The sequence below is a fragment of the Acipenser ruthenus genome, chromosome 6, assembly GCF_902713425.1.
Source record: "Acipenser ruthenus chromosome 6, fAciRut3.2 maternal haplotype, whole genome shotgun sequence".
Lineage (NCBI taxonomy): Eukaryota > Metazoa > Chordata > Actinopteri > Acipenseriformes > Acipenseridae > Acipenser > Acipenser ruthenus.
Window position 1 is genome coordinate 57001055 of NC_081194.1, and position 24065 is coordinate 57025119.

At 39.8% G+C, this 24065-nt stretch overlaps 2 protein-coding genes across 3 annotated transcripts; one reads left to right on the forward strand and one right to left on the reverse strand.

Moving 5' to 3' along the window:
- Positions 1-398: 398 nt before the first annotated feature.
- On the reverse strand, positions 399-11244 carry LOC117410597 (kanadaptin-like). The gene is made up of 14 exons (XM_034017264.2): positions 10227-11244; positions 9496-9706; positions 8017-8142; positions 7447-7507; positions 6832-6971; positions 5857-6017; positions 5541-5610; positions 5058-5247; positions 4502-4613; positions 3436-3637; positions 2851-2964; positions 2018-2094; positions 1574-1646; positions 399-1222 (listed from the first exon to the last, which is right to left on the reverse strand). The coding sequence occupies exons 1-14, from the start codon at positions 11166-11168 to the stop codon at positions 1173-1175; spliced, it is 2529 nt and encodes an 842-aa protein (XP_033873155.1). The 5' UTR covers positions 11169-11244; the 3' UTR covers positions 399-1172.
- On the forward strand, positions 10409-22027 carry LOC117411462 (STAGA complex 65 subunit gamma). Of its 2 annotated transcripts, none has more exons than XM_059025573.1 (5): positions 10409-10544; positions 15059-15481; positions 15829-16153; positions 19317-19551; positions 20235-22027. In XM_059025573.1, the coding sequence occupies exons 2-5, from the start codon at positions 15072-15074 to the stop codon at positions 20501-20503; spliced, it is 1239 nt and encodes a 412-aa protein (XP_058881556.1). In that variant the 5' UTR covers positions 10409-10544; positions 15059-15071; the 3' UTR covers positions 20504-22027. The 2 variants fall into 2 exon arrangements, with proteins under 2 accessions (XP_058881556.1, XP_033874919.2); XM_034019028.3 differs by lacking the exon at positions 10409-10544 and adding an exon at positions 11327-11465.
- Positions 22028-24065: the final 2038 nt, after the last annotated feature.

A 24065-nucleotide genomic window follows, 5' to 3' on the forward strand; every position in this document is an offset into this window, starting at 1 on the left:
TTACAATTGATTTGTGAAAGCAGATCTTATAAGAGTGTATAATACACAAAAAGGTAAAACGTGTGTGACTACTACATAATAGCATGTTTGCCACATTTGTACATAGTATAAAGTCATTCTTCATGAAACTTTATGCAGAACCTTCCTCCTCTGACCATGCAGACCTGTATTGATAAAATGTCAAAGTGATTTACTGTAAAAAAAAAAAAAAAAAAATATATATATATATATATATATATATATATATATATATATATATATATATATATATATATTAAGAAAAATCAAGACAGCAGTTACTAATGACCTACAGGCTTCATATGGACAGCATAAATACACCAGGTTCAGGTAGACAAAAATCATACCAAAAAAAGGACAAGAAAATTCTAAAGTTGGAAGTTTATGTTTTTTTCCAGGATACGGGGGTGTAATACAGACGTAAACAGCAACAGATTTGTTTAGATCATTAAAAAGAGATTCTGTGATGCAAGCTTATGAAAATCAAACAGGGCCTGCAAGTCTATTTCATGTGTTTCTGTCTGTAAACTATGCAAGACCTGGGGGAGGGTCCCATTTTAATGACTTCAAAACCCGAGAGGTTTCTAGAACCAGAATCATTTACATCAATGGAATAGGGAACCATGAACGCAGTCATTTTTACAGGAAGAAAAAGAGAGAGTGAGAGAGTAATCGTAACTGTAAGGAGAAGTAAAGTTGTCGACCACCTTAACTTGTAGAAATGTTCCTGCACAGTGGTACCCATCATTAACACTATGTGCAACATGATTCATATGTGGGTTAATCCCTGTTATTTCAGTAAACCAAAACACAAGTAGGGTAACATTGAAGTTACCACAAAAAGTGCTTCAAGGTCAGCCCAGTCTCGTCTCAGACATCCTAAAGCACAATCCTTTGGTGTGATGGTCTTCTGAAATCCAGTGTTTAGAGTCACTGAAGTCCAAGTACTGAGTACTTCTGAACAAAAGTGTCAGGTGACCAGATCATGAAGGCTCTTGAGATAATCCACAGTTTTGAAGCCAGCACTCACAAATGGTGCAGGGGTAAAAAAGAAAATATCAGTAAATAGTACAAAACCAAACTCATCAGTAACTGCCAGCTATGGATTTACAGTCAATGAGTATCTGCAATTGATTTCCGAACCCCCAGAGACCTCAGTAACCGTACTTCTCATTCAGATGTGTCCGACCGTCCCCACTTTGATCTGGAAAAATGAAAGTAATGCATTAATTATATCTTGCAAGATTATTATTTTTTTGTTTTTACGCAAGTATGCCAGAAACATACAACTCATGCCATGTGAATTGTGAATTCAGCTGTGAATTCAGAATGACAAAATTGATGACAATTGATGATGACAATGATGTATATCAACAGCATGTACAGAAATAGAATGGATAAGAATGGCAATGAGTATTTCTGATGAAAACTGATGGTATTTAAGTATTAGGTATCATGGTATATTAAAATGACTATGTGGATTGTGGAATAACTTCTTGTGTTCTTAACATACATGAAAGAGAGACAGAAAGCATAATTGCAATTAATTTTGTACCATTAGGAGGCACCCATACGGAGTAGTCTGGATCATCCTCTGGGTATTTGGTGGAGAGCAGGGCTGACGGGGGCTGTGGGAGAGGAGAGGAGGCAGAGATAGATGGTGCATCAGTAACAAAACAATATGAACAAAACTGTTTCTTCTGCCAGTTGAAGGGGGTTATGATGCGGTCGTGCTTTTTAAAACGTCCCTTGTTAACTCAAAGAATGGAGCTGCAGTGCCCAACACAAAAAACTAAATACACTCTGTCCAGTAGTTAGCCTGTACTTCATCTTACCACTACATAGCGCTGAAAGTAGAACTCAGCTCAGTATTCAGACCTTGCACTTTAGTCATTAAAATAAAAAAAAATGTTTACAAAATGTAAAAAATGTTTTTGCCTGTTCTGTGTAAATATCTTATGAGTCTTCCCGCCCCCGCCCTCCTCCACCCGCTACTCACTCGGCTGGGACCAAAAGATTTCTTTTTTTTCTTCTGAACCACCTCTAGCATCTTTTCACTTCCGGTCTCCATGGGTACTATTGAAAAAAATGCATCTTAAATAAGCAGGTCATATACATATAGACTATATAGCACTAGAGTCAGTGCCATAAAAACATTGGACATCATGACCTACATCCACAACATGTAGAACAGCATCTTACAATAAAAAAACAGCTTTTTAGAAATTGTACAAGTTGCTCCCAGGATTTAGCCTTCAATAGTTCATCCAATCAGTTATTAGCACAGTGTAATAGTGGGCAATTGTGACCTACACTAATTAACCCACTGTATTTCACATACAGCTACATAAAAAAAGACAATATTACATACTTCTCAAACCCCTTGCCTCATGCAAACCAAATGAACAGAAATGCTGCATATAATAAAACTACAATACTCAGGCAGGCTAGGTGAGGACACAAATAAACATGCTGCTTCAAATAAATACCAAGTCTGTACTTAAATTAATCTATAAATTCAGTTCATTACCATTATGTAATATTCGTAGAAAAGCCTTTATGTTTTAAAAATAATAATAATACAATAAAGGTTCAAATATAATCTCCAGACAACAAACACATCTGTCACACACTACATTGATTAGACACAGACATTTTAATTGTTGCAAGAGGTAAAAATAAACACATTACCCTGTTTCTACAAAGGGACTTTTAAACTGGCAGAAAATGAAAAGCGAAAAGGACTGCCCTCATGTCTCAGTGTTTGAGAGTGCTGCAGGAGGATGTTTTTGATTCATGAGCACTGAATACAGCACAGGGTGTGTTTGATACCTGTGGCTGAGTCAACAGTAGCAGCAGCTTGTTGCTCTGGAATGTCTTTGTCTTTTCCAGCTCTGTCTGGTTTAGCCTCTTCCCCAGCTGCATTCCTAACAGGGGAATTGTTACCTAAATACAAAAAGAAAAACATTTTGTCTTATACTCAATACCACTTTATTACGACCCAAATATCAGGCTTGCCTTCCCTTGGCTACAATGGCAGCCTGGGAGACATTCAAGTTCATCCCAGTCTAGTCTGAATATCCAAATAGCATGATATACTGGCCAGTTATTGTATTTGTTAAGTTATTTTATTAAATTTAAAGCAAGAGTAAAGCTTATGTAATGGAATAAATGTACAATGTAAAATATATGTCATCATAGCTATGCTGCTCTCCATTTCATATTCATTTCACTCTGCTGCCACCTGTTGACTGCAACTTGTATTGCATGTGCTGTGGAAAGTGGAGGTAGTGGTGATTCAGTTGGGACACTATTGCTTCTCTGTGGGCCAGTACTCAGCAAACCCCTGACACGGTGTTAGAGGTAATATCCTTCAAGCAATGTATTACAGGGAAAGTAGGTAACCAGAGGCCTCACCAGTGTTGTGTGAACTTGGAGGAGGTCTCTTCGCTATATCTGTGTCTCCAGGTGTCGCAGACTCTCTGCTCTCATCATCCCTTTCACTCACTGGCATCATCATCTCCTCCTCCTCCTCCTCCTCCTCCTCCTCCGCTGCAGGCTCCAGCTCCTTCATGTTGAACAACTGTTCAGGCAGGTCTGGTCTCTTCGGGGGGAGACACTGCGTTGAGCAGAATGAACAATTTAATTGCATTGCAAAGTGACTCTACTGATGCAGCTTGCTTAAAAACTACAAGCTTGAGAGTCACACACTGTACTGTGCCACACACTGCTTAAAAACTACAAGCTTGAGAGTCACACACTGTACTGTGCCACACACTGCTTAAAAACTACAAGCTTGAGAGTCACACACTGTACTGTGCCACACACTGCTTAAAAACTACAAGCTTGAGAGTCACACACTGTACTGTGCCACACACTGCTTAAAAACTACAAGCTTGAGAGTCACACACTGTACTGTGCCACACACTGCTTAAAAACTACAAGCTTGAGAGTCACATACTGTACTGTGCCACACACTGCTTTTGGGCTTCCAAACCCTTGTCAGTAGATGCAAGTAGCTTCAAATTACATCTTCTTTGTTTTGTTTTGTTATTATCCCTTTTAATTTGTATGATGTTTGTAATAATTCTAAGTGTCTTTATATTAGAAAAGCACCAGCACCATCTACAGTACTGATGGGTATTGCCAGTAAAACAAATGAAAACTCTTTCTTCTATTAGATACTTGGCAGATCAATGGCAATTCAGGTGAAAGCAACCTTAACACAGACTTATCAAAAAATAAACAGTATTTGAACAATTGAAATAAATACTGATATTTAAAGCTACTTGCTCTTTAATAATCATACAAGTCCAATCTTAAATGAAGTTTATGGAAAAAACACAACACTACTGTTTTGTGCTTGCATGTCTTTTTGGACTGAAAAAAAAAAAAAAAGACCCACACATCTTAAATTTCACATCCCAGATCACTATTAGGGAAGTATGAAACCCTGAATCAAAACTTTCCATCCCAGACTTACCCCAATGGTGCCGGTCTTCAGTTTGAACTTGCTGCCCCCCTTCATCGCTCCAAACAAGGGCAAGGACGGCTTCTTGGGTTTCTCAGGCTCTTCTGACCTATGACTTCCAGTCCTAAAAATAGGCACACATTTTAATATTCATCAGAACTACTGGAATCAATACGTTCTACCTACCGTACAGTTTCTATAAGATCAGACAATTGCTTGCCTACTACAGAAACCTACATTAATGACTGCAACAAGGTTTCAATATAATCATCCATAACTATTACACACTAAATAGTGCTAAATTTAGAAATGCTAAAAGAAATGTAATACATTTTAGTAACAAACGTTTCAACTACAAGTCTTTTTTTAATTATTTTTTATTCACATACTTATATCACTGGATAACGTGGGCTCTACCCCCTCCCCCTCGGTAACATGTGAATTACCTTTTAATGGTCCCACTAAGAGGAATGTGCAACATTGAAAAAGACATTTGACACAGAACTTTTTGAATTTCTAGGTTTAAATATTCAGTTAGTTGCCCTGCAGGCTAACAGCCAGTTCTCACCCCGAGTCCAGGACTGGCAGCTGTGTTGGCCGGGTAATCTCCACCAGCCTCTTGAGTCGCTGGCACTCCTTCTTGAGCTCGCAGGCGTGTAGGTGCAGCTTCTTGCGCGTCACGCTGTCCAGAGCACTGCCGGACCGAACCTCCAACATAAAGGCGTCCAGAGGGTCTTCGCAGGACTGCTCGGAACCACCTGGGAGTCAGAAATCACACACATGGAGGTTGCTTAAAAGTATTTCTAGATAAAACAAAAATACTTTCATAAAGCATACTTGTCCTGGACTTCCTTTCACTATATACTGTAGGTCTAAAATATGCAGTTTTGAAATAAACATATTATATCGCAAACATGTAACTTCATTTTAAAACATGATTTCTGGTTCTCTGTCTCCAAGAAAAGTTTCTGACTGACTCTGATAACTCTAACTTTCCATCCTCTCTGTAGTAAACTGCTAGTGCTAGAACCGTACATAAATAAACACTCACTTTTTCTTGAAGCATGGAGCTTCTGCTCTGTTTCAGCCAGCTCCTTCTCCACCTTTGCCAGCTTGGCTACCTGAGAAGAGCGACGACAGGTTAAACTACAAACTTAGAACTGGACCGAGACCAGCACAACTCAATTAAATAATAATATATATATAAATTCAAACCAGATTAAGAGGTGAAGGCCGGTCTTCTATTCAAGGACATGTCACCATACAGAACATCTTCCATCCGTTTGTACCACTCTTCCCCCATCCCTCCCATCTCCTCCCATCTCCTCTTTCTCTCCTCCCCCTTTCCTTGCTCCCTCACCCCTCACCAGGGAGTCGAAGGTGTCTGGCTTCTCTTCGACCTTCCCTGCTTTCTTCATGCGGTCCTTCCTCTTCCTCTCCACAGCGCCAGTCCGGTCCAGGAAGGTGTCGTCATCGCTGTCGTAGAAGTCCTCCTCCTCCCAGTTCTTCTTGCGCCGCTTGCGAGACACTGCAGAGATCAGGTTTGTTATTTGACTCACCCAGAACTTTAACCCTTTGCAGTCCATTTATTAACTGCGCGTCAGGCACGCCAGGTCTAATTAATTTTCACACGAGCAGTTAATTTTATACGCGCTGTTTAAAAGTATTTTTTTTCACAGTCAAACGGGTTTAAATGGCCCTGCATATCAACAAAGCACTCACTAGGCATCTCCAGCCCTGCCCCACCCTTTCGTTTGCTATAGCGTTCAGCTATGTAAGAAATAAATAATAATAATAGTCGTACATACCGATCGATCATCTCCGGATCACTCGTTTTATCACCAAACTCCTCAATAATGCGATCCAAGTCATTATTTTATTACTATAACATCTGAAAAAAGCTCTGCAAATGTCCATGATAGTCTCTGTGCGCTGACGCACTCAGCCAGCTTGTTTACTATGAACGCCCCGTTATCTGATACCTGATACCATGTATGACTATTCATGAGATACGCCTTTTTTTTTTTTTCCGACTTGTCTCGGCTCCTGTCGCTCCCACTCGGCAATTGAATGGTTTTCTCGGCTTTTTCCGGAGAAAAAACGACTAAACACCTGTTTATTGCGTTGCTATAATGATGTCGGACCCAGTCCGACAAAGGACCTGTGAGGAATAATTGCAATGTCGGACCCAGTCCGACAATGGACTGCAAAGGGTTAAAACACTCAATTATCAAAAGATAATTATAAACATAATAAACATGGTTGCTTCATATTTTATATTTGAGGGGAAGAAATGGTTCATTAAAAAAATCCCAGTCCCTGTGCCCCTGGGCTGTACTCACCAGCCTCCTGCCTCAGTAAACCCCTGGCGTCCAGTATCCGGCAGCCCTCCAGGGCACACTGAATAGCTGCCTCCTTCTTCCTGCCAGTGTGGGTCACCTCAGCCACCAGCTGCCTGCCCGTGGCATCATCCACTGGCAACCTAAACACAGAATGGGAGGCCACCTGATATTAGCATGTCATGTTTAGGGTGTCTCTTATTAAAGTGAAAACATTTTTTAGTATTGATTATCGCTGTAAGAAAAACAAATATCAATTACAGTATTAATAACTCACACAGTATAATTCTATATTTATTTATTTATTTATTTATTTATTTATTTATTTAAACTACTGCATCTACCTGAAACGGGATTGGACCGGTACAGTGAGCATGACCCTCAACAAGAATCAGAAGATTCCACAGTGTAAATCTACAACATTTTTGTTTTTGAAAATATAAATTCCCCCCAATTAAAGAAACTGTGAGCATGAGGATTTTTTTCTTTTGATTTCATATACATCGTTGCCAACATCACATCTGTCATTTGTATAAATGTACCTTTTATATATATATAAATGGATTTTAGATTTTCCAGTTTAAAAGTTAATTGGTGGACTGTGGTGGGGTGCTGTACCTGACTCTGCAGATCCACGTCCCCTGGTCCTTGGCATCATACTCGTACTCCAGCTCCTCTCCTGAAACACAAAATTAAACCATTTTAAAATACAACACAGTAGCCATCCTTCAATATTATCACAATCATTTGCAGCTGTTGCACTACCAGCTTTTACAATATATTATTGAATTACATGGCACAACAATAACAGAGTTACCACAAACAGAGACAGGAAGCAACATAAAAAACATCTCATTACCCAGCCATGTGATGCATTAGAGACAGCCCCTTTTCTCAGCTTGGTAACTCCTGGTTTTAGTGGGGCATAATTTAAGACTCCCACATAATAGCCTTTTGATCCATTCCAGAATTAACAGCATTCGTCTTTTGCTCAGGTACCATACAATTATGGAAAATATGGAATGGATCAAACTGCTCTACAATGGGAGTCTGCAACTGTCCCCTAGTTTGCTTCACATTGAGCTACACACCCAATTTCACCATCTGGCCACCATACTTCTGATACAACATACAACACCCTGAATATTAGTTGTGTCTATAAATGAGTATGCACTTGAAATATCTCACCTTCTCTGTCAAAGAAGCCCTGCAGAGCCTTTTTGGGGTCCTTGATGTAAAAGGCCTCTTGGTCTTCCTGGAACTCGGTGGCAAAGGGGTTCTCCTCATTCTCATCTTCAACCAATGCATCTTCAGCTAAAGAACAGGAACAACAACACGCTTTACAACATAATATGAGCACCTGTCATGGTCATGTTTAAAATCTTCAAAAGGGATTGAGACAGTTAACCCTAACCAATATGAGCGCAGCACAGAAACCAGGACCACAGAACACAGTTGGAAATAAGTGGAGATAGACATACAACAGAGGGTAGGAGACACTTATTCACACAAAGTGTGGTGAGGGTATAACATGGGTTACCTAGCCATGTTGTTGATGCTGAACCATTGGGATCCTTTAAGACCCAACTTGACAAAGTTTTGAGATCAACCAGAGTACTGATGGGCCGAAAGGCTTCCTCTCTATGTTGTATAATATTATCAGAAAGTTATAAAATATCAAGTTGTTAAATTCCAGTTTTATAACCAACTACAGAATGAAGGTCCCTTACACTAGCTAGAGCTGCACAAATCTATTATTGGGATCAAACTCTCCACAGGTGAGGGTCAGTTAATTGGATTTCTGTGGATTGCTGTTCTCCAGTCTAAGAAAAACAGCAATCATCACCAATCCAAACAGCTGTTTCTTCACTTGTTACACTTTGAATGGGAAATTAGCTCAAGCAACAGTAATGACGCACCCGATTTCTGTGGAGAGCTCAATCCCAATGATCAGTTAGTGCAGCTTAAAGTGCAAAAAGATGCTGAAGGTTTAATGTTTACAATGCAGACTACAGTTTATTTTTAGCAATAACAACTGCTTTCATTTTTTATCATTTATGTTGATGTTCAAGTGAACTTCCTTATCATTAATCCGCTAACGTCTGGGAATTTGCTTTTCTAAATGTTGAATTTCCTGGATCTTCTGTCTCTTCTGAGACTTTTAGTTATTTGTCACAATGTATAAATGGACCAGGATTTTAAGGGTTGGACCAACAGGGGTTGGTTTGACCTGTATGTTAATGAATTGTGTCAATCTACATAAACTTTTGTCACACTTGTACTTGCTTAAACCAAAGTCATTGTATTCATCATTGTATTTATCTTGCTCTTAATTGTCTTATTACTTGCACTGTGATTCTTGAAATGTATTTGTTTACGACTGTAAGTCGCCCAGGGTAAGGGCGTCTGCTAAGAAATAAATAATAATAATAATAATAATAATAATAATAATAATAATAATAATAATAAACAATATTCTGTTGCAAAGCCTTAAAAGACTATAAAACAATTCTCCCCATGTGACAGAGCAAACATTTCCCCAGAATTTGGTCCTGAGATGTCATGACCCAAAATGTATAAATCAGGTTTTGCAGAAGGAGTATTTTTGGGCAAGAGAAATCACAGTTTGGAGAGAAAACATGAAAGTCTCATTCCAATCCTCCTCACCCATCCCCCAGGAGCACCCTACGTTTCCAGTGTTCCTCTCTTTGACTCTCCTCTTCTTCTTTCCCTCCTCTTCCCCCTCCTCCTCCTCCTCCTCATCATCATCGCCATCACCCATCATCTTCCTCTCCAGCTCTGCATTCTGCTTCCTTCGTAGCTCCTTCAGCTCAGTGACTGACAGCTCTGACTCTGCTTCCACATCTGAGTCCGGCCCCTGTGTGCAGACACACATCCCCCATCCTCCAGTTAAGTTCAATGAAACCAGTCTGTGCACAGTTCAGAACCTGGCTATTCTCAAAGCTGGTTTACAACAAAGTTAATCCTACTTAACCTACTTTAAAAGGTCATTGATTTGTTGACAAACCTTCACCTATAATTACTTCTCGGTGCCTTGTCACTGAATTAAACAAAATAATTAGTCGTTTGCAAATTAATGTCTCTTAAACACCATCAACCTGTTTATTTCTGGTTTTGTGACTTTAAATTACAGATCTAGAATAAAATATTTTGAAAATAAGGTGTAAAATAAATAAACAACTTTTGTGGTGGGGTGGTCATTATATCATTATTAGATTTTTTTGGTATTGTGACATTGTGACACAATGGTATTGTGACATTTGTTGTTTTACTCGTGAAGTGGAGATGGTATTTTAAATGTTATAGAGGCTACCCTGAATGTGATCTGGAGCAGTGGATATTATTATATAATCCACAGGTATCTGAAGAGCACTGACCTGCAAGACGAATAGTCTGGTGCTTCCTCCAAACTTCAGCACGTACCCCACCTTCAGTCTGATGTAGGTTTTTGGTGGGACCTTGTTCTTGTTGACAAAAGTCCCGTGGGTACTGCCCAAGTCGAAGACGTAAAAGCCCATCTCCTCCCCAGCTGAGTCCCCGGGAAGGCGGCGGTACTGGACCACGGAGTGGTAGCGGGAGATAGACGGGTGTTCCAGAGATACGTCGCAGTTCGGCAGCCTCCCGAAAACGACGAAGCTCCTTTCGTTCAACGCAACCGTGTCCAGGATTGTGCCGTTCTTTAGGATCTCGAAAAGGTACGGGGTTTCGGCAAGCCCACCCCAAACGGGCTCTGTGTACGACAAAGGAGGACCGGGCTTGAACTTGGCATTACCCTGCGTCTTGACAGCTAGCTTGTGTTTCGCTTGTTGTGCGAGTTCCTGTAGGTTTTTGTTTCTCTTGATAACTCCCTTTTCATGGTCCTCGTCTGTACAGCTTTTTGGGATGTTTTCTGTAAAATCTGACCCGTTCTCAACTAGTGTTGACGTACAATTGGGCTTGATTTCAGCAGAAATGGCGGCGTTACCACTGCCACCAACCACTAGGTCGGTACTCCCTTTCTCTGTCCTCGATCCTCGGGTGCTTAATGGTTTATCGCTGCTTTCTTGTGATTTGTAAGTGCTTGTTTCTGTTTTGACTTGGTTAACTTTACCGCTAGCAGCAGCAGTGCTAGTCTTTTTGCTTGGTGGGAAAGGGGTAGCAAAAATACTCGGTTTCTTGAAGGGGTCTTCCTTTTCCTGTATTTCATTGTTTCCTTCTCTTTCTCTCGCTCCCCCCTCAGTGCTTTCATGTATCTTTTTAAGCTCTTCCTCGCTCATTTCGGTCTCAAGTCCTTCTTCACGTTGACATCCTACCCGTGTTTCGCTTGTGCACTCTGCCATGTTGTTGCGTGGCACCCAAATGTTTCCCCTCTGCTTCCAAATGGAAACAGAAAGCGTCACATACAAGGTTCCCACATGTATCTCTATATCTGTGTCACTCCACCAGATTAGAACCCCTGGTAAAAAAAAAATACAAATTATGCGAACAACAAAAATAAACCAAAGAAAATGTTAAAACAATATAGGTCTTATTTAATTTACTGCATTTCTTCAGGAAGGAACCACACCTGAGTCATATTTGGTTTCCCACCAAAGTCGGACTCATTTGCAAAACGTCAAAACAGATCACTGCGAACGGTTGGTGTTTTTATTATATATTTATAAATGTATTAAAACAGTCTCTGAATGTTAATATTGTCTTCCCTGGATTAGTTTTTGGCCGCTGTGCTATGCTGCTAATGTTTTATTTTATTTTTTGCATTAAGATTAAAAGCACTTCAGACTGTGTATGCTGTTGATTTAATACTTTATCTTTAGTTTTTATTTTGTATGCGTTCATGTGAATTTATACGAAAGTATACCTTGTGTTATTGGGTTTTTTTTACAATACACACAGTTAACTGATAAGTTGGACACAATCTGTTGTAGACACATTACATTGTTTTACAAGAATGTACAAAATAATATGTGCGACAACTCGTGTGAATGTGTGTTTAAAACTAAAAGTTATCTTGATTTCACAGACAGTATGAATGACTTCAGCTCATTCAGTTAGTTAGAAAGTAACACAATCTAGATGAACTGAGTTACAATTGGTTTAAAACACTTAGTCAAACTATGGTTGTAGCGGTCGTTTCAGTTGAAGCGCTTTTAAACAGTGTAAAAACTGGACAGCACCATTGATATTACTTTTTAGGCACATTCTGCTCTTAGTTGGATTTTTGTACAGACACCGCAAGTTACTTTTTAGTAAAACTGGATAGGTAATGTTGTGTAATTCGACCATGGTGCTAGAGACACTCATTTAATTAATTATTCAGTCGTGAATGGTTTTATATTATTATTGTTGATTATGAAACATTGGGCTTTTTTGAAAAACCTTTTTTTAAAAGGTAAAGTCTGTATTTATGAATACAATGAAGTTTGATATTTATAAAACTATTCTTAACTGTAATGAAAGAGCATTAGGCCAAATATACGTTTCAGGAATATCAAGCTTGAACTTATTGGACCCGGGGTAGCTTAAGGTGGAAATGAGGGAGGGGGAGGGATGAAATATGAATCAATACCGAGAGGCCGCGTTACTTTCTTAATTATGCTTTATGATTTGGTTCGATTAAATAATATTTGTACGGGGAACTCCATCCTCGCAAATCACAGTTTCAAAGGGTTATCCTTGATGTGGGATACTTATGTTTTAGTAGTATTTATTTTGGTTCGTCTCTGCCCACTGCATTACTTTGAAAAAAACAGCCTATTGATATTATTATTGCAGTTTTCAGAGGTGTTCTGTGCCCTATGATAAGCAGTCAGTGTAGTACACATTAATTATAATTCCAAAAAAATATATAGTTCATAAATTAAACTACCAAACGATTTCAGCAAGTCAATATCTTCAATAGTAGAGTGTACTTAATTCTGTTGAGCAAACGTTTGAATGAGCAAAAGTTTGTCTGAATTATTATTATTATTATTATTATTATTATTATTATTATTATTATTATTATTATTATTATTAATTTTTTTAAAATAAAAATTAAGGGGGACATGTATTAAGCGTTTGCGACGACGTTAAGCCTTAATTATATGCATGTGTAAATTGTAGGTGGGGCTTATTTTTAAATAGTCTGTGATATTAAAATTAGAATTAGTCGGGAGAACAGCAGCGCCGGCCATAAAAGGGTCCACAAATAAGACCGATGTCATAGTAGGGATGGCCGATTACAAGATTTTTGGAGTCGATTCTGATCTAGGAATTCTGATTTATATTGCGATTATATTGCAAGTGTTTTGAAAGTAGCTTTCTGACAGAATGGACAGTCGGACAGTCATGATTCGGACATCGGCAAATATATCCCAATAATTTTGTGTAGCTGTTCTTTATCATACTTTTTACACCTGAGATTGCCACCACTAACCTTCGACCAGATATTGTCTTGTGGTCTGGATCAGCACGCCTTGTTCACCTGGTAGAGTTAACAGTGCCATGGGAGAATGCTGTAGATGAGGCGTATGAGAGGAAGAAACTGCGGTATGCTCAACTAGCCACTGAAGCGGAACAGCAAGGATGGAGAGTCCGGGTTTACCCAGTGGAGGTGGGTTTGTGGCACACTCTACAACCCAGTTTCTCAGAGAAGTCGGATTCAGTGGCCAAGAGTTGCGTCGCACAGTGAAGAACTTATCTGAAGCAGCAGAGAGGAGCAGCAACTGGCTTTTGTGAGACGGAAAGATTCTGGCTGGGGATCTCAAGCACAATAGAAAGAAGGAAACGCTGATGTATGGGTAAGTAAGCTGGGCTGAGTTGAGTGGGGGACGGAGGGGGGTGATGCTGGGACGCCAGAATCACTGTCGGGCCCTCATGAGGTGTCATGGGCTAGTCGACGAAACACCGAGGATGGAAGGTGCCCACTTGAAGACCCTAGAGATGTACCCTACTTAGCTCAATCCAGACGGTTGTCATGCTGATGCGCTGGGGAGACCGCACTGTGGTTGATCCCCGGAGCCAGCATCGCAGCCATTGTGTGTGCTGATGCGCTAGGGAGGCAATAAGCTGATCCCTGGAGCCAGCATTACACTTCAGCCATCAACACCAGACAGAAGGATATCTACATCATCATATGGAAGGAAGCGCAAATGGATGGAGACACATCTGGATCACATTAGTTTACTGTAAAGCTATGTCTTAGTTGGTGCTTATCTTGGCGAGAGCTGAGTTCAAATCAGCATGAAGTTTTAACATCTACTCTCGTATAATGGAAATCATACCCGTATGACATTTCTCAGACCAGAAAAGTTTACTCAGAATATTAAACTTTTGAAATTAAGCGGGTCTGCAGTAATAGCACTTAAAGTAATGTTGTTGTGTATCAAGATATCCAGTATATCTGCTGTCGCCATATCTGCTGTCGTTTTTTTATTTTTTGGAAGCAGTAACCCCTTATTCTCCACCTATGCTGTAATGTAAAATACTGTAAGGAAAATAAAATGCATATTTTTCATGGTAGTCAAATAGACGATTTCTGTGAAATTAGTGATATCGTGAATGTTCAGCAGCATTTCTTATGACAGAGTGCAGACTTCTAACCTTCCTGAACAACCCAGGAACAGAGGGAGAGTACTGAGAAGGGAGAGTATTTAGGGTCTGCATTACCATTTTTGATCTCCCTGAGGATGAAATTATAGCTCGATATCAGCTATTTTATTATGTACAATTGTTTGTATTGGTCGTATAATAAACTTAGTTCATTATACCCTTTTTCATTATGTATATTTGGTTTTATCCGTTGTATAATAATAATAATAGAATATAAAGTCAAGACACTTGGTCAACATGGGCCATTGCCTGTCTAAATGACCTACCTATTGTTCAATTGAGGTAGCCCATTTGGAGGGAAGGCGCTATTTTTCAGATTAGTTTGTGCTACCGCAGCCCATTTTTAGGGTTTCAGAACACCGGTGCAGTTCTTACAAACCCTTTAAATGTGGCAGCATATAATTAATGCCTCATTAATTTTGGGCCAGTTAATACATTCGGGATGGGGTCAAATGTGTGCCACGGCAGAGAGCTACTTTACACTCTGCCAATTTAGCGCTGCGTCGGTCGATCTAAGAATGATGGGCTATTTATTTCTAATAACAAAACAATTAAATTCTTGTCATATCAAAGAACCAATTCATTAGAAAAGTTTGCCCATCACATAATCTATTATATTGTGTAATTTCCCCCACAGCCCGACTGGTAGAATGATGCGGTACTGGGGTGAGATCCCTGTGTCGGCGGTGACACCCAGCCGGAGCTCCTTTGACCTGCTGCAGAGGGAGTTCCGCTCAGTAGAGGTGCAGGACCCACCGCTGCACCAGCCTTCTGCCCATCGCCCGCGCCCCACCACAATGTTTGATGTACCCTCCGAGCCTTGTAGCCTGACCATACACACTGTGCAGCTCAGCCAGCATGTGCGCCGGCTCCGAGGACTGCTCGCCGCTGCGCAGGGGCAACCCCAGGCCGAGGGGGGTGCTAGGCTGGAGGAGAACGAGACCTTGCCTGCTCGGCCCCCAACACCAGCCATCCCCAATGACCTGCTACCCCTCGACAGCAAGGCACCCCACCTCCCCTTCCAGCTTCTACACAGCGACCCAGAAAGTGACTTCTACAAGTGAGTCTGTGCATTACCTACTCTAGTGATTAGAGTAAGTGAATAGGGGATTACATGTTCCAAGTGTTTGTAGTGTATTTCCATAGAATCCATGATTTGCTTATATCAGGCAGCAAAGGCAAATATTTTTAAAAACTGTCTTCAAAGAAAATATTCAGAAAAAACTACGGTAGCACAGTGCCTTATTGCAGAAGACCAGTGCTAATAAGCTCAGAAAAAAGGAGTGTTCAATACCTGCCTGCGAAGGTAGATAGAATCTTGGCTTTCTAATTTTCTTTTCATCAATCTTATTATACAACTTATCGTCTGAGATCTGCTATAAGTAAGCTGTCTTTGTTTGCCCCCAGGGGAAAAGGGGAGCCTGTGACGGAGCTGAGCTGGCCCTCTTGCCGGCAGCTTCTGTATCAGTCAGTGGCCACAGTCCTGGCCCACGCAGGCTTCGAGTCGGCGCAGGAGAGCGTGCTGGAGATGCTGACGGACGTGGCTCATGAGCACTACCTGCGGCTGAGCCGGCTGCTGCGTGTGGCTGTGGACCGAGAGGCCCGCCAGGGCTCCACGCCTTTCCCTGACGTGGTTGAGCAGGTGTTCCACGAGGCTGGCATCGGCAGCGTGCTGGCACTGCAGTGCTTCTGGCAGCACCGTATCAAGGACTACCACAGCTACATGCTGCAGGTAAGACAGATTCCAGGAACACATCAGCCCAGCTTGACCATCTCCGATTTCCAATAGTATGTATTTGACCACTAATATTGCTTAATCTAAGAAAATACAAAAAACAGTAACACATCAGCAGGGTTTCCATGAAAAGAAAAAAAAAAAGACAGACATGTCTAGGCTTAAAGCAATCATCTATCTGATGACTAGGGCCCTGCGCTTTACACAACCTGCTTTCTTAGGCTGCACTTCATTCCTCCCACCGCAAGGTAGTCACGTAGTTTGCTTAATTAAACCACATATTGATTAATGATCTCCCGATTCCTTTAATCATCTCAATTAATCATTCACACATTTATTTAGTCATGCATCCCTTTATTACTAATACTTCTTATTCAATATTATTTCTTAGAATGTGTAAATAAATAATTTAAATGTTTCAGTTTACTAGTAGGAACACATAATTTGGCAATAAAATATATTAAAAAAAATAAATAAAAAACAGCACTGATTCCCAGAACAATTTATATAAAATACTGAAATCATAACATCAGTGCTGCAACATATATATTACAAATATAACATAATAATAATAATAATGCAAGGTTGTTCGCAAGCAGCACATTAAGTGTCACTTACAGTTTCATGAAAGAAAATGTCCCATGCATTAAATGTTGCTATTAAACTTAAGCATCGTCAGTTGGTTAACCCTGCCTTCTAGATAGATTGACACTGTTCTGTAAAAACTTGGCCATAAGAAGAAACACTTCTTTCAGCATCTACAGAATTGGTAACAACTGACAATTGTATTTTGGCCTTTCGTGTTAAATTGGGAAATAATTCTTCAGCTTTAATCCAAAATTAATTGAAAGTAATTCTACTGCTGTTTTCTTTTGCATATGGTAGGTATTTGTCCATTTCTGATTTACAGTCAGCATCAAATCCTGGAATAGAATATAATGGGAGGGCTTCCAGATCCAAACTACACACTTGTTGTGGGTCGAATATCCTTACTGCCATCAGAAAGTGAGGAGCTGGTTGAAAAAAACGCGGTTTCTTTTTGCATTGATCTGGGTTTTAGTAATTAGTCAGTTGTTCAGAAACGTCATGGAAGGTTTTTACACATAGTTTGTTTGTGCTGTGTACCTCTTTTACCATTGCTCGGTATGTATTTATTAATTCTGCAACTTTATTATATGTTTGATGGACTCTCACTTCACGGATTTCAAACCACTGAATCAGATCCACCAGTCCCGTGGCATGCGTCGCAATTAGGGAGAGTTGAGATTTTAAACTTTGCACATCTTTAAGCAATTTCTGAAGGTCCTTTAACACCACAGTGTTTGGTGAAATGTGCATTTCCTTTTCCACGAAGCCTGCATAGAAAGGGATGTATTTGGAATGATATTCAGCAGCAGAATCGTGTTATGCGTGGCTCAGGTGGCAACTTCATGGGTAAAGTACAGCCTTCTTGTTGGATTGCTTCTGTCAAGTGGTCTTTAAAACATAGTTTTCTGCTTGGGCAATGTTTAAACAATTTTTTTAACGGTTGCAACCAGCTTGTCTGCTTTTGGAAAATTATTTGCCCAGATATTGCTGGCAAGGGCTATTATGTGGGCATTACAAGTCAAATGTACTGAATTTGGCAGTAAACCTTGAAGAATGTCATTGTATGCCTTGATCATGTAACTGGCATTATCAGAGACAAATCCAGTCACATTATTAAAATTAACTTCAAATGCGTTTAAACATTTCACAACGCCCTGTGCCACCGATGAGTAATTCACAGAGTGCAGATTAACTGTATCGGTTCAATATTACTTTCAGTTCGATGGTATTCTATAGTCCTTGGAGAACAAACAAAATGTACAAAACATACTGATATTTTGCATTTGTAGACTCATCAGTAACTACAGATACACTGTCAGACATCTTTACCAGTTGTACAATTTTCATCTTGTGCAACTCAGCAATTTGGGGTAGATAGTCTCGTCTCAGTTGACCTGCTGTAGGAATTGCTCCTGCATTTATTACATGTTCGTTCAGAAATGCACGTAGTTTGGGATTATCAATTTTTTTCCAGGAGAATATTAGCACAAACAAATGCCTCTGTCAAATCGAAAATAACATCTCGTCGGCGTTCAGAATTTTAGTTCCCCTTACGTTTTTTACAGGAGGACGCCGTCTCATAGCTGTCAATCTCAGCCTTTCGTTTTCTGTGTTTTCTGATGATAAATGTCGGTCTGTTGTTGACTTTCGAGTGTGGTCCAAAGAGATAAATTGCAAGTTGTGCAAAATAAATGATACCCATCAGTGTACAGAACACCAGGTGGATATTGTTGCGTGCGTTCGCTCAATGAAATGCTTTTTGATTGCGATGTCTTTGACTTCATGTTTAGGTCTCTCGATTTTTCTTTTAACGAATCAGTTTATTCAATTACCATTTATACTCATCATAATTAGCTTTTATTTTTCAAAATATTTTTCTTAATTGTGAATTTGATTACTATAACTGGCGTGGCTGCAGGGACATCTAGGGGATAGCAGTTGAATTACAATTGAAAAAAAAAGGTAGCGAAAATGCAGAAACCTACTGATGACCAAACACAAAGATAACAAAAGTGTAAAGGATGAAAATAATCCAGAATTTGAAGAAAATTTATTACACCCCCACTATTTTATCGAGAATCATAAATAAAAACCATAGAAGTTACAGATTATTAGAGATGGACCAATCACTTATTGATGCTACCTCTAATATAAAATGGATGGACAAGAGGACAGAAAATATCGTCTGAGCCATGGGGTCAACTGTACATACTAACTTCAGTATCTTTAGTTAAAGAACACATGTTTTAATTTCACGAGAACACTAACCCCAACTATAGCCAGTGCACATGTCCTTAGAATTGCGTAAATAAAATGTGGATGAAATGGTTTATTGTGCTGCATGCAACCCGAAACGTCTATAGGTGGCTCGGAGTTTTTAATAAACATTTAGTTTACTTGATATGAAATAATTCAGCTTTTTTATGTATTTTAATACAACATGTGGTGCTCATGAAAGATACTAGATGCAGTAAGGCAGAGTGTACTCAATTGTGGTTTTGTGCACACCAGGCTGAGACAGGTCTTAAAATGAGAATCAGCTGTGAAAATGCCATCCCTCACTCCCCTGCAGGTAAGCAAGCAGCTGTCTGAGGAGTACGAGCGGCTGGTGAACCCAGAGAAGGCAGCGGAGGACGCCAAGCCCCTGAAGATCAAGGAGGAGCCTCTCAGCGATATCACCTTCCCGATCAACGAGGAGCTGGAGGCAGACCTGGCCTCGGGTGACCAGTCCCTGCCCATTGGGGTGCTGGGGGCCCCCAGTGAGAGGTTCTCCACCGGGCTTGAGGGAGACAACTCCCCCCATACAGGTACTTACAGGAAACTAGTGCAGTAAAAGCATGGTGAAACCTGAGTATAGTATAAGGGGTGGATTCCTTTGTATTACAGGGGTTTAGTGTGCTGCATTGTTTCAGATATAGTTAGCATCCCCATGATACATCAGTTTGTAAAAGCTGTATGGGGAAGACATGCTTTTCAATGATATGCAACAGACAGGAGAAAAGCTTGTATTTAAACATGGATGGCTCTACACTGGCAGATTCCAATCATTCTACGTCGGTAGTCAGTTGACAGTATTGGGGTACTACTGCACCAGTAGGATAGATTGTTAAGTAAAATGTTTTGCATATATTTAAAGAGGAGGCAATTATCTATTCAGGGATACCAAAACATTTACAGAGCAATGGCAAAAAAATATCCCAGTCCTTCTGTTTTCAGGGCTGGTGACACCACAATTTTGACCTCCAGTATATAAGTATATAGGATTACTCCGTTCAGATATATGTGATCTCAGTATATGCTTGATTCTATAGCTCTCGTGTATTTAAGGTGGTCTGAATTCCCCAAAACGGCACATGTTGAATATTTTATATAACTGCAGCACGGGCCAAAAACAGGCCTAATCTGCCCATTTGAAGATGAGTCTAAATCTGGAAACAGTGCTGCCATAACTGCAGCACTAGCTGTTAAAAATATGTTTCTTGTTTGACAGGCGCGGTGGGAAACAGTTCCCCCTTGTGGAACCTCGCGCATGTGAAGATAGAGCCACAGGACGCGGAGGAGGGGCAGGTGCAAGGGCACGGCGTGCTGGGGGGCGATGTCTTCGAGGAGCCCATGTCAACCATGAGCGAGTCCGGCATCCCGCCCTCCCCCGAAGGGGCCGGCTCTGACGCCAGCTACGGCTCTCACTCCCCCGACAGCCTCATGGGCACCTCGCCCGTCTTCAACCAGCGCCCTAAGAAGCGCCTCAAGAAGATGTGAGAGAAGAGGAGCTCGCCCTGAAGAGCACCCCAATTTCCAGCTGCTGGAACCTCACCCCACCCCAGCTATTTATCTGGACTAAATTAGCTTCACCAGCAAACTTTAAGCGATTGTCCTTGTGAAGTTTTCCTAAGAGTGGCTTTTTCCTTGGCCTGCGACCATTGAGGCCTTCACCATGCAATACTCGACCTATGGTTGAAATGGAAACCCCAGTCCCACTTGCAGCCAATTCACTTTGAGTATCTTTGGCAGTCAATCTCGGATTGTTATTAACCTTCCTCACAATTCTTCTACTTGCTCTTGGTGAAAGAACCTTCTTTCTTCCAGACCGAGGGAGCGTTGTGACACTACCATGAGTCTTGTACTTCTTGATAATAGAAAAAATAGTTGAAATTGGGATAGTCAAATGCTTGAAATCTTCTTGTATCCTTCTCCATCTTTATGTCAATAAATAAGTTTCTGCTTAAGGTCTTTAGATAGCTCTTTACTTTTTCCCATATTGACTTAATTGTAATGACAGCAATCATCCTATGCATAACCCTTTTATACTCTAAGAATGTTCACCTACAATCCAGCATTTTCTAGACTTAGGTTCTGCATTATCATATTTAAATTTCTAGCACCTTGTAGACAGTACTATCATAGCATCAAAGAGTATGAAGACTTTTGAATGAGCATTTTTGGAGTTTTGCAAAAAAAATGCTGAAATAGATCATTGTAGACATCCTATTTCTTGTAACTTTTTTAATCACCCACAAAATAATTTTTCCTAAAATTCTTTGTTTTCGAGAAATTTCTAGAAATGATACATTTCCATTGGAGTATGTAAACTTTTGACTACAACTGTGTGTGTACCGGTGTGTGTGTAGACACCGGATTCTGCCGAGTCAAAGTCCAGGGGGCATAAAGTGATTAAAAATCATTGTGAGTCGGAGAATAGAGGGCTTTATTTCCTGGGTTTATGTAATCTCCAGTTTTCCCCACTAGAGGCCACTGTTTTCCATAGATTTCCGTGTATTTGCTAATGGGTCCTGATCATGTGTTGATTGAACCTTGTTGTCTTTAAAGGGCTATTAAGATAATCAACAAATACTTTTATTAAGATACTTCAAAGACAACACTGTTGTGAAGATTCAGGATGAAAAATTCTTTAAGACTATCAACCCCAAACTTTGACGAATACAGGTACTTCAAAAGTTCAAATATATCACAATGGTGTATCAATAATATATATATATATATATATATATATATATATATATATATATATATATATATAATTAGTGTGCATCTCTGTATCTTCACTTTTTACAACTGCAGTCACCAGCAGGAGTCTGTGAGATTGTTATTGTATCCAAGGTCGCAGGCTAGCAGCTTGAACACAAATCCACAGTTGCTCTAAGACAGGGCAGAGGCGATGAACTCAAAAGGCAGGGTTTTGTCTTTTCCAGTCCAGTTTCAGTGGTCCACTTGTCATTGTAGATCAAGCATCTTCTCTTTCAAAATAAAATTAAAAATGAAAAATGATTCTCTCTGGTTAATTAATTATTTGAATTTCTTTATTTTACATACAAGACGACATCCTTTTTCAATACAGTATTGATTTCAATGATTTGTCCTAATTAACCCCTTAGGTACCTGCTTGCCTGTTGATGTCTGGGGTTCTTTCAGTCGCTATGCACCTCCAGTAGGCTGTGAAATTCACATGGGTGATGCAGAGAATGTTCACATCTGTAAGCCAAGACTAAATACTGTGTTCTGCAACATTCTGCTTCTAAAGCTCCTTGAGATGCTGCAGAATAATGTATTATATTGTATTATAACACAGAGTGTGGACTAGGGCTTGGTTCACCAAGGGCAGTTTCATCTGGGCTGGGCTTCAGTAAAGGCCTAGGAGTTGTTATTATTATTATTATTATTTATTTCTTAGCAGACACCCTTATCCAGGGCGACTTACAATTGTTACAAGATAAGGTTGAAGTTGCTGCCATGGTAACTGGAAGTGGGGGGGGGGGGGGTGCGGGGGATTCTTAAACCTTCTCAAGCTGGTCCATAGACCTTGTCCAGCTGGATTGAAATCAAACACAATAATGAGGAATCTGATTGCGATATTACAGCAAGAGGATGCTGGAGGCCTGTGCTAGGTGGGCCATGCACTGATTTAGTTCACAGGTTAGGAATGAAAGAGGAGCACCCTTGTATTAACATAAGCGATGTATGTTCAAGGGGTAATGCCTTTATATTGAGCTTTATTGAAGTTATTGATGTTGCAAGATTTAACTGAGGTGGTTATCAAGGGATCATGCAGCTAAATATAACATTGAGTCGGAATTTAACAAAAAAGGACCAGCTGTTTTGTCTAAAAGAAGTTTTTGATATTACAAAATGATACCAGAATATCCTTTTTGGGGTAAACTACAATATACATTGGCATTTGTTACAAGCTGTTGTTCTACCTGCTACCTGTGTATTACAGTCACACAATTGAGTGTTATTATTTTATAATTAATAGGAAATACCTTTTTATTTGTGATTGCTGTGCAAGATGATTGTTACTTTTTCCATTTTGAAGCAGTTGCAGCTAAGAAAAACAATATACCAAAAATGTACTCTCATTTTAAAGAATACAATAAAATATATGGTACTACACTAGATTAAAGACTACCTTATTTATCATGCATAAATACAAACTGTACAGAGATCCACAGAGCAGGAAAAATTGTAAAATGTTCTGACCCTTTTTCATCACAAGGTGCCACTGTTGGCATTCATTTTCAGCACACTGATGATTAATATGCCCGCTCAACTCGTATTTTATGTTTTGCATTCAGTTTAGCTTTTTTGCTAGCTTTATATTAATGTGTTTAGTGGGAGGGAGAGTGATCCCTTGAATGATAATACAGGAAGTCTCTCCTGGGTGAAACTGGGAAGACAGTGCCATGGGACTGGCATCCTCCTGCATGGGCCATTTCGAGGCTTCTCTAGTAGGGTGGTGACAGTGATGAAGAATGCAACACCGTCAATGCATTTATTTGGATCATGTATTTAAATGTAATGCATTTCCATTTATTAACATTATTTCTTATCATACAATGCGGTTGTTTCCTTTTCCCCACGCCAACACCACGCCATAATATTTTGACTTCAATAACAATTCTGCATGTTTGTGAACACAAATTAATGGTTTGTACTAGCATAACCATCGTTCACCCCCAGCACCATTGATCAGAATTAATACAGCAATATTATGAGTAATCAGATATCATTCCAGAATCATAATTCAATTGGTCTACGTTCTAATAAAACTGCTGCTCAAGCATTCTAATGTTTATTGAATTCTATCCAAATGTTGTACATTAAACAGAGAGGGCACATGCTAAAAATTAAATACTGATACTGTAAAATCTAATGCTATAAAGGTATACATGGCAAACTATTTGAACACTTAAACATCTCTATAACAGTACGTACATGGACTAGAAGTACTATCCAAGTGAACCCTGTAATTTAAGGGTTGTATTAATATAAGTTAATACATCATGTGTAGGGTGTCTCTTAAGAG

What these genes read in the sequence shown, in the direction of transcription:
- LOC117410597 (XM_034017264.2), bottom strand. Translation starts at nt 11,168, where the DNA reads ATGGCAGAGTGCACAAGCGAAACACGGGTAGGATGTCAACGTGAAGAA. An exon ending in TTTACTGAGGCAGGAGGCTG is followed by an intron (nt 6,018 to 6,831) that starts GTGAGTACAGCC and finishes TGATCTCTGCAG; the next exon opens with TGTCTCGCAAGCGGCGCAAG. An exon ending in TCCAAGTTCACACAACACTG is followed by an intron (nt 2,965 to 3,435) that starts GTGAGGCCTCTG and finishes TTTTGTATTTAG; the next exon opens with GTAACAATTCCCCTGTTAGG.
- LOC117411462 (XM_059025573.1), top strand. Translation starts at nt 15,072, where the DNA reads ATGATGCGGTACTGGGGTGAGATCCCTGTGTCGGCGGTGACACCCAGC. An exon ending in ACCACAGCTACATGCTGCAG is followed by an intron (nt 16,154 to 19,316) that starts GTAAGACAGATT and finishes ACTCCCCTGCAG; the next exon opens with GTAAGCAAGCAGCTGTCTGA. An exon ending in AGACAACTCCCCCCATACAG is followed by an intron (nt 19,552 to 20,234) that starts GTACTTACAGGA and finishes CTTGTTTGACAG; the next exon opens with GCGCGGTGGGAAACAGTTCC.